Source organism: Thamnophis elegans, chromosome 2, assembly GCF_009769535.1.
Source record: "Thamnophis elegans isolate rThaEle1 chromosome 2, rThaEle1.pri, whole genome shotgun sequence".
NCBI lineage: Eukaryota > Metazoa > Chordata > Lepidosauria > Squamata > Colubridae > Thamnophis > Thamnophis elegans.
The window spans coordinates 38,872,825-38,886,166 of NC_045542.1; the positions used below are offsets into that span (position 1 = coordinate 38,872,825).

A 13,342-nucleotide genomic window follows, 5' to 3' on the forward strand; every position below is an offset into this window, starting at 1 on the left:
GGAATCTGAAGGGCCAACCTCAGAAATTTGGATTAAACAAGTTTGAATGTTGTGAAATTGGAGAAGGGGCACCATAAAGAACTTGTTCTATTGGCTTAGCTTCCAATAATTCGAATGCTGCATGTATATTTCTCAATTTTTGTTAAATTCTGAAAATTGATTTCTAACTGGTTTTCCTTGCAGTGCTGAGTTAATGTTCTCAGTGTTCTTTTAGGACCAATATGTGTTCTTGAAAAGATTGCTCCATTGCTGCACGCAGAGTAGAATAGAACAGTGATGTGTCTTCCGTGAAGTTTTGGAGAGTGAAAGTTTGTGTTGAGGAAATGGCCCACCACTGAGTTCATATGGAAATTGAATAAGAATAGGACCAATATGCAGCCTTGCTTGACATCCTTCTCAGTTCTAATGGCACTTGTGAGATGGCCCTGGGGTTTTGTGTTACCTTGAGTGAGTTCTCTTCCTGAAACAAATGTATTAGATGGACTAATTGTTGGTTAATTAAGGAGGCTTCCATTTTTCCAATATTTATCTACTGTATTAAATATTAATTAAAACATTATTTAGAAACTGGTTTCCTCCTGACAAAGTGCCCAAATATATATCTTGCTACATTTCTAAGCTTTGCATATCATGTATTAACTTTGCACACTTTGTCTACTTCTGCATCCATCTGTTCTTCATCCCACCCCAAAAATGTTGTTAAAAATTCATATTAAAGAAGCCCCCTCTCTAATATCTTCACTAGGTTTCTCTGAAACAGTTCCCAGTCTTAAAAGAGGAAGTAGAGGGGGCTTCTTTAATATGAATTTTTAACAACACAAGCTCACTGCGCCTGCTTAATTGCAGCAGCAAAGGTTGCCTGGTACCAAAGACTAATTCCTTGTATGTCCAATCATACTTGGCCAATAAAGAATTCTCTTCTCTTCTTTTCTCTTCCCCTTCCCTCCCCTCCCCTCCTCTCTCCTCTATTCTAGTGCTGTGGCATAGGCTGAGCCAGGAGCACCGTGTGACAAGACTTTCCCCTTGTCGGAGCTGCAGCAAGTGCCAAGGGACCTTGTTGTTGCAATTAAGCAAGGCAGGGACCCTGTGTCTTTTCCCCAGACAGCAGTCCTTGCATTGGTAGCTGACCTATTTCAGACCTTAGAGCCTCCAGTGCATGGAGGAGCACCTCTCTCCCGAATAGGTTGCATTAATTCCTTTCCTTTTCTCCTTTCAAGGTTGAACTCATTTCTCTCCACTCTCCAAAGGAAGTTTAATCCCCCCCAAAATAATAATAATAATAATGATTAATAATAATAACAACAACAACAACAACCTCTTCAAAATCAATGGAAGGTTCTGAATAGCCAAGTCAAAACCTGGATCGAAATCCCATCAATGATTTGAAACAGCCTCTGCATGGAAGAAACATCACACAACTGAAAATAACACCCTCCCATTAATATCAGAGACTAATAGATATAAGAAACACCTACTTAAATTTGTTTTTGCTAAAGGGGGAAATACCATATACCAGAGCTTAGGGTGCACTTATTTTTTCCATGGAAGGAAATAGCACACTTGTTAATTTTTATTGAATGATTGATTGTATAGACAATTTTGATAGTTTTTCTTTAATTTTATATACTGACTGAATGCAGACAAAATATTAATATATCCGCATATGTTAATAAAGGGGGGGGAACTAAATGAGGTTTAGTTTACTAGCCCCAGAATTTTGGAGAGATTGTGGATGGGAATTGTTCTTTGAAGTATTTTTTTTTAAATCACAATATACTAAAAATATTATCTCAATTAAATACTTTAGGATGATTGTATACTGTTATATAAGGAAGGGTGAAATTCCACATGACTCAAAACTGGGAATGTTTTACTGGGAATTTTTAAATGGATAACTTTTTAAAGAACCCAATCCTTTGTTTAGGTGATTTCAGATCAACGGAAGAGCAAAAATATTTTTTTGTTTTCTCCTTCAAAATATTAGTAATGAAAGGCAAGATAAGCAGCAACAGACAATTAAAAAGGAATATTATTTTAAGCGAATCTGACAAAAGCCATTTCTTTTATGTGAGGCCGTGCTTTTTTAATTTGATGTTTTAACAATGAAAATCTTTTCTGCCTTCTAGGGAGAGGGAGGAGCATCTGACTCAGGTGATGGAGGCACAGAAACTACAAGCCCAGCAGGCTGATGCTGCCTTGGAGGAGTTTACGCGTCAGGTGGAGATGAATTCAGAAAAAGTGTACGCAGAAATGAAAGAAAAGGTGAGAAGGTCACAGGGCCAGCCTTTCTGGAACTCTCTGTCACAGTGGGAGAGCGCTTTCTTGTTTTATGTGGCTAGAAACATCTGTAACATGTAACTCTTAGACTATGTAGTAGCTTTGCCGGGGAATCAGAAGAAAAAGATGTTTGGCAGCTGATTAATCTTTTAAAAACATTTTCCAAAACTCTCCCTGGTTTTATTATTGAATAGGCCTCCCGATCCAGGTAGGGTCGCAATTGGTGCACCAGGCGAACCTGGACAAAGGTCCCTCTGGTCACAGCCGACAGATGGTGTTCTAGAGTCAGCTGTGGGTCCAGGAGGACTCCCAAATTGCGAACCCTCTCTGAGGGGCGTATAATTTCGCCCCCCAGCCTGAGAGATGGAACAGTTGGACAATCTTTGGGAGGGAACATCAGAAGCCACTCGGTCTTGTCTGGATTGAGTGCCAACTTGTTTGCTCCCATCCAGACTCTAACAGCCTCCAGGCACTGGCACATCACTTCTACTGCTTCGCTGAGTTGGCATGGGGCAGACAGATACAGCTGCGTATCGTCTGCGTATCGTCTGCATAACTCCCTGAGGGTAAATAAAAAAGTCAAAGCAAAATGAATAAATGTTTCTTAAAATGCTATATATTACAGCAAATGAGGTATTTTAATAATTATAAGAGTGGAGACATGTTCAAAAGTATTGATACTCCTCCAACTTTTTTCCAAAGACTCCCAACTGGTTATCATTTTCATTTGTTTTATTATTTATAGGAGACCCAGTTTGGTGTAGTGGTTAACTCATTAGACTAGAAGCCCATTAGCCTTCATGACTTCCAGGTTTGCCTTACGGACAAAGCCAACTGGGTGACTTTGGGCCAGTCATTTATCTCAGCCTTAGGAAAAAGGCAGTGGCAAATCAATCTTGCCAAGAAAACTGCAAAACTGCCTAGGCAGTGACCAGGATTCAAGATTGACTTGAAGGCATCCAAAAAGAAAAAAAATGCAAGAATATATTTAGTTGTTCGTCAAAAGCAAAAGGATTTATTTGTGTCAGGTTCAACTTATTTCACAGCAGATTGAGATTTTTTGGGGTGGTGGTAAGTGGAAGGGTACCAAGACTTTTAATCACATCTGTATTTGAAATCCCAATTGCCCATTGATGTCCAGAAGTTAGTGGTGATTGTTATAGGCCAGTGATGACAAATCTTTTTTGCCTTGGGTGCCAAAAGCACATACGCACTATCGCACATGCTTGTGTGCCCACCCCATAATTTAATGCCCCCATGCCATGCCCCCTGTGCATGGGCACATCGCTTTCTTGGAGCCTGGGGAAGGCAAAAACTGCCTCCCCCCCTCCCGCCCGAGGCCTTACAGAGGCCAGAAATGGCCCGTTTTCTGACTTCCAATGGGCCCGGTAGGTCCGTTTTTCACACTCTCCAGGCTCCTAGAAAACCTCTGGACCCTAGGCAGAATGGGTTGCCCATTTGGCTGTTTTTCTCCCTCAGGAGGCTTCCCCTAAAGCCTCTGGAAGGCGAAAAACACCCCAACATGCAAACTGGAATTCCGTTCCCCAATTGCCAAAAAACCAGCTGAAAATCAAGATCTAAATGTGTGTGCTGGAGCTGAATGAGCAATGCCTCATGTGCCCTCAGAAATGGCTCCATATGTCACCTGTGGCATGAGTGCCATCGGTTCGCCATCACGCTTATAGGCAGTCTTGCCTATATACAAAATGTAAAAAGTATTGTGTTACACATATCCATCTTCGGATTCTTAATGCACTAAAAACAGTTACATAGAAAATAAATATCAATTGTGTTTTGCTGACAAAGTAGAATTATGAGAATTGTCACATTTCTATAGGATGCTTGTCCTGTAGTTGTGACACATTGTATTCTATTTCTAAAGCTTAATATCAAATATGTTTTTGTCCATGATTTGTTCACTTACATCACAAATAAACAAATGAACTTACATGAAGAAATTTCTGATAACAAAAACCAGTAGTTAGTATATTATTTAGAAAATTTATATTGCCGCCTATTCTCACATGGAGACTCAAGGCGGCTTACAAGGACATAAAAACACAATGTAAAAGGAAGAAAAATAATAAAGAAGAAAAATAATAAAATAATAACTTATCACCCCACCTACCCCGGCGATAACACATACACTCATAACAGCCATTTAATGGCCTCAATTCTGCTGTGGGTTCCCCAGGCCCCCGGCAGAACGATGTCTTCAGGGCCTTCCAAAAGAGTGTCAGAGTGGGAGCCAGTCTAATCTCTGGGGGATGTTCCAGATGGTGGAAGCATTGAAGATTTCCAACTGTGTGGACTTATTCCATACTTGAGGATGTGCTGAGATTTTTGTAAAAATTTCATCATTTTTTAAAAAGTATAACATGATGATTTTAGGGCCTATATTACACCCTATATTATAACATATACCAGTTCCACACTTCAGAGTTTCAGGACATTAGCACCAGGAATCATGGCCGAAGGGGAGTCCAGACAGGCATTTAGATTTCTGAAGTGGGCTTTCTTTTCAACTGACAGAAAAGATTAAGATAATAGCAATAGTATTTAGACTTATATATCGGTTCACCGTGCTTTACAGCCCTCTCTAAGTGGTTTAAAGAGTCCCCCAACAATCTGGATTCTCATTTTACCCACCTCAGAAGGATGGAAGGCTGAATCAACCTGGTGAGATTTGATCTGCCAAATTGCAGGCAGTACTGCATTCTAACCACTGTGGCTCATATAATGGTACATTGACTCTGAAGCTTTTCTGATGATTGCTATTAAGCTTGGCACACCTGTGGTAGATTTGTTTGTGATGAAAGAAGACAACCAGTTGTCTGTCTTACGTTTAAGATACCCATGTGTAGAAACTCTGGGAACATGATTGCTGTGCTATTCAACCTGGAGAAATGGTGGTTGCAATGAGTGAGGATGGGATAAGAGAGAACAGCCTGATGGCTATTCCGTTATGTGTGGTGCAGAGCTTGATTTTCCCAGCCCCACCCCCATTGAACATTTGCATGAAGAGTCAAGGAGATTTAATTTGAAAGTCTGAAGTTTAATATCAATACCATGATGATATTCAGTGTTACCCCACTTATCCAAACTGGTGGTGTAATTGAGATCATATCTCAGAGCTGGAGGCTGTGAGAACAGACATAAACTGAATTGTAGCAAGATGCTGTTATTATTTTTCTATTGAGGTTCTCTGTCTTCTCCAGTAGTTTCTTTGGATTGCAGAATAGCATCCCGATAGAGTGACTACATAACTTTTTTTCCTGGAGTCATTAGTCCTGCTAGAAGAAGAGGAAAGCTGTTTTCAAGGGGGCTTTTCCCCAGTTTTGATGGTATAGGACTTATGGCCCCGTTGGAATGGAAAAATCTTCATATGAAGACTTCTGCCTTGTCACAATAAGTTTAGACTATCGCAATCTGCTGTACATGGGGCTGACTTTAAAGATCACTTTGGAGCTGGAATCAGTTCAAAGTGCAATGGCCCTGTGACTTACTGCATTTATGGTAGGAATACACTACAACCACTACATTGAGCCTTATACTAGTTGCTAACAAGTTTTGAGATACAATTTAAAATGATGCTAACTGGTAAGGCTATACAGAGTTTTGTTGCCTCGTTACTTGTACAACCACATTTTCCCATTGGAATTAGTCTGGCCAGTTTGACCTAGATGAAATTACTAGTCCTGTCTCATCTTAGAAAAATGAAGGGGCCAAGGCTTAGGAGCCCTGCTTATTAGTGGTAGTCCAGTCCTTTGAAAAGCCTCCCCCATTAACATCTGGCTAGCTCCCAACCTGATTGCCTTCTAGAAACTGCTTAGAACAGAGTTCAAGGGGAATTTGGGTCCTGATTCCATTTTGGTTTATTTATCTTTTGGTTGTTGTTTAATTTTATTTTCTGTTTTCATTATTTGCAGACCATTCTTTTATACATTGCAGATTGTTTCTTGTCTTGTAAATAGTAAGGATGCTTCTGGATTTGGTGGCTATAAATAGGGTGAATAAATAACTATAACCTTCCTAGTATCTTGTTTCAAACTGTAAGGAAAATCTCAAGAAAAAATTAAATAGTTCTAGTTGCCACTCACAGTCTGCAAACGTTTAAAGATGGAAACCAAATAATTTGATAACATAAAAAAAATCTTGAAGAATAGCTAATTATATGCTAAATGCGAGGGAGCAATGTGAAGTGAATGAAAATAGGAAGGCGGATAATAGTTGAATATTAGTTGGGGGGGATCCTAAATAGTAAAACGGAATTTGATAGTGATATCAATTATCCAAAAAAGTAGGGTATATATGTAATAAATAACAAATATTTAGGAAGGATCTAATCAAGTTTAATATAAAAACTGGACCTATAACTTCCACCATCCTTTTGACTGTCCTGACACCAAAACCAGGAAGAATATGATAGGGTGCTAAGTCCATTAAAAGAGGATAACAAGGTTACAAAATTTACTGAATCACTGGCAGTGCTGCTTAACTTTTTACAGGACATACTGTCATTAGCACAACAGTGGGAAAAATAATTTGGCTGTACAAATGGGAAGAAGATTTAGTTTTCAAAAAAGTTAAACTCTTCAATAAACCTCTGAAAAAGATGTCAGAAACAAAGCTGAGGATCGAGTCTTTCTCCATAGCTGAGCAGAAAATGTCCGGAATAGGATTTGCTGGTGTTTTCTTCCTTTGAAACTGTCAGTTTCTAGATTTTCTTTTAGTAACTCTCTTTACATATATTATGTTGTTTTTTATTTTAAGTACCGTATTTTCACGACTATAAGCCGCACTGAAAATCCTAAAATTTGATCAAAAACTGGCAGTGCGGCTTATAACCCGGTGCGCTTTATATATGGAAAAAGATCGAAAATCTCTCCCTCCCGATTTTACGCTCAAACTTGAAACTCGCAAGCGAATGACCGCGAGCAGGCATGCACACGTCCCTTGGGTCTCTCCCTCCCTCCTTAGCCGGGAGGCACCAAACTGCGCCCAGCCATCCTCACTTCGTCCTGGTTAAGGGTGGGAGTGTCTGAGACGCCGCTGGGAGAATGTCCACTTCGGGTTGCCGGGACAGCAAATTTCAAGGAAAAACGCAGCTGCTGGAATCGGTGCACCACCGAAAGTTCTCTGGTCTGGCTGCACCCGAGCTGGTGAAGCGCCCTTGCGATCGGAGCAATCGCGCGGCTCACCTGCACTGGCTGTCTCCCTGGCGATAGGCGGGTGGTTGCGAGCACTCCATCAGCTTGGGTGCAGCCTGACCGGAGCCCTTTCTCTTCTCAGAAATGTCTTCTCAGTGGAGCTATAGCAGCCTGCATGCCCCTTTCAGGTACTTTGACACCCCCCCCGGGAGGGAGGGGGCCAGCCAGAGGGGCATAAAGGGAGCCGCAGCTTCTCTGTGAATGGAGGGGAAAGAGTTCGGCTTCTCTCTGCCATTTAAAGGCTGCAGCAGGGAGAATCCCAACTTTTTTCCTCTCCCTCCATTCAGAACGAAACTGCTCCAGCCTCCCCCACCCCCACGTTGCCCAGTAACCCTAATCTTCGCGCTCTTCTCCGCGTTCTCCTCGGGATTGCAATAGATGTCCAGAAGCGGCTTTGGGGGCTAATGGGGATTGGATTTCCAGCTCGATAGCCCCTGCCGTTTCTGGACGTCTATTGCAGTTGTGAGGAGCCGAGGAGAGTGTGGAGAAGAGCGCGAAGGTTCTTGGCGCTCCGGGAAGCGGGAGAGGCGCGCGGTTTGGTTTATCCTCCCTGGATGTCACAGTAGCAGCCCCAAACTCACCGATCTCAGTGTTTTTCGCATCGGGGTGTGCTGCAAGAGGGAATGAGTGAAGAGTGAAGACCTTTTCCAGCCAGCGCAAAGGACTCCCCCGGACTTTTTTTGCTGAGCACAGGGCGACGGGCCCGCACCTCCACCACCAGCAATCCAGAAAGGTCTTCACTCACTCTCTCTTGCAGCATGCCCCGATGCGAAAACACAGAGATCAGTGCGCTGGGGGCTGCTGCTGCGACGTCCAGGGAGGATAAACCAAGCCGTGCGCCTCTCCCAGCTGCTTTCGCGGCTTCCTGGAGCGCCAAGAACCTTTGCGCTCTTCTCCGCTCCTCGCGACTGCAACAGATGTCCAGAAGCGTCGGGAAACGTGCGGCTTATAACCCGGTGCGCTTTATATATGGAAAAAGTTTGAAAAATTAACGTTAACTGATACTGCGGCTTATAATCCGGTGCGGCTTTTGGTTGTGAAAATACGCTAGATGCATATGTAATGAAACCTCAACATATTTCTTTAATAAATATAATGATACAAAAAACATGATTTCCAAGATAAATGCCTTTGAAAGAACACAAATGGAATGCAATAAAATCTTCAGCACTTTAAAGCCCACTGTTCTTGTTTCAATAAATAGCACTTGAGGCTTTTAGATTTTTATCAGGTGTAAAATTAGATTGTTTTTCAGTGATACAAGTTTTTCATAGAAATCTGATAAAATTTTAAATGACTAAATTTGTGCTTATTTTTTTTAAATGATCTGTATTTTATCTGCTTGTCACTTTACTGATAAAACATGCTTGACTCTCATTTTTAACTGTTAATGGATAATACTTTTAGAGGTTTTGATGGTGTGAAAACGATTACACTATCTGCTGTTTCCATTATGAAATTACACATTCTTGCTTACTTTGTAGATGGAAAAGGTAGAAGCAGATCTTAACAAATCAAAATCCTTCCGTGAGAAGCAGTCAAAATACTTCTCCTGGCAGTTGGAGGAGCTGAAACAAAAACATGAACAACAGGTTAGTTAATTTTAAGAAAATGTTTCTTAATATTTTATATGTTGGGAGCTAATTACTTTATGCTCTTAGCTGTTTCCTTTTTATCAGTCATCTTGGAAGCCATTGATCTGCTTTCAAAATGGTTCATTAACTCACAGTTATAACTTTATTCTTCTGTTTTGTACTTGAGCAAATAGTTGTAATATATCTCCAAAGTTTTTAAACTTTGTGGCTATACAGAAAAGCATAACCTATAACAGAAATTCTTATAATGAGAGTGAAATTATTTCCTCTATATGCTCATCTGATTTTGTTGAATAAATGAATGAACATTACCTTTTTGGTAAAAAAAATGCATTTACCCATAAGGTAAGATATTTGAGACATAGGTAGAATTAGAGGAAAGGGGAGAATAAGAGGAATAACAAAACATTTTAAAGTAAATTTAGTACATTTCAATAAAATATATACATAATTTCACCTGGTGCTACATTGAGATACCATATGTATCGCCATTATAAAAATCTTACTTTTAGGACCTTCTTTATCTTTTATAAACGTGACAAAACAAAAAATCCTCAACAATGATAGAAAATGACTTTAAGTCTGTTTAATATTTATTATTTATATGCAGGTAATTAGTTCATTATTCTAAGATAAAAATTCTTTATTTGTATAAGCATTTATAACAAAAAAGCTTTTTATAATGTGACAAAGCATATCAAAAATTCAAACTTTCTTATTAAAATCTTCTACAATAACATTTCTCCTTGTCTTTGTTCCAAAAACTGAATTTGTTTTTTGAAATCTCAGACTAGGGATACAGCCGTATTGCTCATGGGCAGGTGTTCTAGGGATATAGATTAGGGTGGATTACTTGTCTTGAGCAGAGTGAGTTATCTGACTTCATTGATGAAATCCCATCTTCCACTGATGAAATTTCCCTCTCTTTGCAACAACTTGTTTTTTTTAGAGATACAATTTCAAGGGAAAACTGGGAAGTGGACAGTGGACAATTCTATAGGCCTCTAGATGTAAATTAAATATATATTGTATTGAACTGTGTATGAATCTCCTTTTCGCTGTATGTGAGGGAAGGAAATGTGTTGAAAAGAAAAAGTCTGGGGCAGAAGAACAAACCTAAAATCATCCCCCCACCTTCCAGGGTGGATTTGATTTAAATTGAGTCGATTTAAATCACTATTAAAAGGACTTGATTTAAATCAACTCAATTTAAATCATAATTTTAAAAGAGCAACTGTCATCTCTGTCCTGCAGCGGCTCCTCCTCTGACCCGCTATTGACTCACCAACAGTCCCAATATTGCAGAATATACAGCCTCATGCTACACAACTGAGCTCCATTTCATGCTGAATAAACTAAATTATTAATGAATCTTAAAAAGGAAACTATCTTTAGATACTGTAGATTTTTACTCTCAAAGCATTTTATTAAAATAAATTTGATGGTGGAATCGTGGAAGCTGACGAGCATGTGTGCGAGCAGTGGGCAAGCATGTGCATGCCCGCTTCATTTGCATGAGCAAATGGAGCTGAATGCATGCTTGTCAATTGCTCACATGAACCAGGCCCTCTCTCCAGAAAGGTTGGGGAACGCTGCACTAAAGTATGAAGTTGCATGGTGCCAAATCTAGATTGTATGGCAGATAGGGTAAAACAGAGATCCCTAAATGAAGGCAAACATGCTTGTTCCAGAATAATGTTGCAGGATCCAATTTGGGTCAGTCATCAGAAATCTAGTCTTCTGAGATTTCGGAATCATGCTAGAGCTGATCCTTAGGGAACTTTTCTCTACCATCTTAGGAGGTACTTAGGAGCTGAGGAGTCGACAGCTCAAGGAAGCAACAGCCAAAGTTTTAATAGCCAGCTATCAATATCCCAATCAACAAATAAAAAGACAAACACAACCAGGAACACATTACTATGCATAGAATATGAGTGTGAAAGCTTGGAAGACTAAAACTGATCCCAGTGATAGAATCAAATTAGATCCTGAAACAGAGATCCATTTTTGTAATTGTTTCAGTGGCTCATGTGATGTAATGCTTAAAATTGTGTTGCAATAAAATTTCCAAACTCTCTTTCATTGTTATTTCAGAGTTTTGAATGTTACAGTGTAGAACTCCAAGTTGATAGTGCTGCTTCTATAAGCAAATCCATGTGCATATTACCATTTGCCTCCCAAAAAATTGTAATCATGAGTTTTCCTGTCAAAGTCTGGATCGTTTCCCCCTCTCCACCACTACAACCGGACAGCATTGTGATGATTTTCCATGGATTGGCATTTGATATCTGTATCATAATGATGAGCCCATGTTTTGTCCATGTCACAATGCTGTGGGGAAACAATCCTCATTCTCATTGTCATAAGACAATGAAGAATTCCTTGCAGATTTCAAGTCTTCATTCTTTCAGTTCTCCCATCAGCACACAAGAAGCCCATCTTCTACCAATCTTGCAGTACTGGAGAATAGTAAAGTGACCCACACAGTTTTGTGAATGCCATACCTGACAGCATGTTTTATCTTAAGTAATCCACCAGTTGCCCTTAATTTGTTCAACAGTCTTTCTAATGTGAAAGTTGTTGACTGTTGTCATAGGTCATCCACTTTGTTTTTCATGACACAATCATTAAATTTGGTGTCCCTGTGACATACAGTGTTCATAGTCATTACCATAAATAACCTGCATTCATGGTAAATTTCAATTGGAGGGTTCTTTATGCAATCCAAAATTCAATCACAGTGCTATGCTTAAAATGATCTGATAAGTATTAATTGTAAGCTTCTGTTTCATGAAAATTAGCAACACAACTCAACTTTTTCTCACAACTTCTTATCTACTGAAACGAAAAAATAAATGTGATAAAGAACATATCAGAACTTCTAGCGTTGTCAGTACTGCAATCTGTTGGCAATTTACAACATTGGAAGCATTACTTTTATTTCAACCTTCATATAAAACTTTAGAAGTTCTATGAATATATAGGCTTGGAAATGTTATAGAACTTGAAATATATAACCTGAACATTTCAGCACTACAATTATTTTGTGTTGTAATAATTATGAAATACAAAATATTATTAGGCTAGCTTTTATAATCCTTTTTCTATTGGAATTTCCTTTGAGTTCAGTTGATAGAGCGATTGTAAAACTTGCATCATTTGACAGAAAATTGATCATTAAGTTATAATTTTGATTCAAGTATAGATGTAAAATGCATTTGCCTTAAAGCTTCTGTATGAGACCTCTTACAATCATACAATCTTACCAGTATTTTTTTCTTTCAAAAATTATCGCAAATATTCCTTGCAGATAAAATTATCATAAGTGCCCCATAGATAAACATTCTAATTTTGCATTTTAATTTTCTTCATGTTTATGGGTTTAATTTTTCCTCCAGGCCACTGGCTATCTGTGCATAAATGCTAATGTGATAAACTGGAGAAAATCAATATTTATTTGTTTATTTAAAAAATGTTTAAACGGTTCAATTTCTCTGAGCAGTATACAATAAAACATATAATAGAGTGTTATATTTAGCCATGATCCACTTAATTCAACTTTCTGTTCAAACTTTATTGTGCCAAATTCCTTTAGAAATTCATAGACATTTGAAAAGTTAATGCTAATCTCTTCACTATTGCCAGCTAGTATTTATAAATATAAAATGAATCCTGGTATTTTATTATTAAATCATTGTTGCATAGTTTATTTTGCAATGACAATAGCAGTGCAGGGCAGGGCCATAGTTTGGAATTATCTGTGCAACAGAATACAAATTATAATTATAAGTTTTATTTATTATATTATACGTTTATTTCTGCAATTAATTTTCTTTGTGGATGAGAGATTGTTTCATCAGAACCCGGAGGTTGCTTATTTGCATCCCAGTCATCAAGACTGTAAAAAAGAAAGTCCCTGAGGGTAGACAAGTGTTCCATAAACAATGTTCTTGTCTAGAAAATTTCTCATGCATTGTATCTTCCATCCTTCCAAATTTGATTCTGCTGTCCATTTCTGTCATCTTCCCATCTTTAAGTTGTGAGTAAAGCTCAGCTACAGCAAGTGATCAGTTTGTCATGTTCTTTGATGTTCAGAAACAGCTTCACCTTAGTTCCTTCCATGTGGCTTCTTCATGAAATTGCTGAGTAGTCTTCTTTGGTATCGAGGGTGATGGTGTTATTTGGGTGCTTGGCCAGGATCATTGGTGGGTTTCAAAAATTTTTGGAACCTCTTCTGTCGGTGTGGCCTGCTTTGTGGGG

The 13,342-nt window shown here is 39.0% G+C and overlaps 1 protein-coding gene across 4 annotated transcripts in view; it reads left to right on the top strand.

Annotated features, from left to right (window-relative positions):
• CEP112 (centrosomal protein 112) overlaps positions 1–13,342 on the top strand; it is a 277,780-nt gene that overhangs the window by 101,282 nt on the left and 163,156 nt on the right. For all 4 annotated transcript variants that reach the window (XM_032211002.1, XM_032211004.1, XM_032211003.1 and 1 more), the window contains 2 exons: positions 2,127–2,262; positions 8,972–9,079. In XM_032211002.1, the coding sequence (XP_032066893.1) occupies positions 2,127–2,262; positions 8,972–9,079 (244 nt within the window). The remainder of the gene's footprint in view (positions 1–2,126; positions 2,263–8,971; positions 9,080–13,342) is intronic.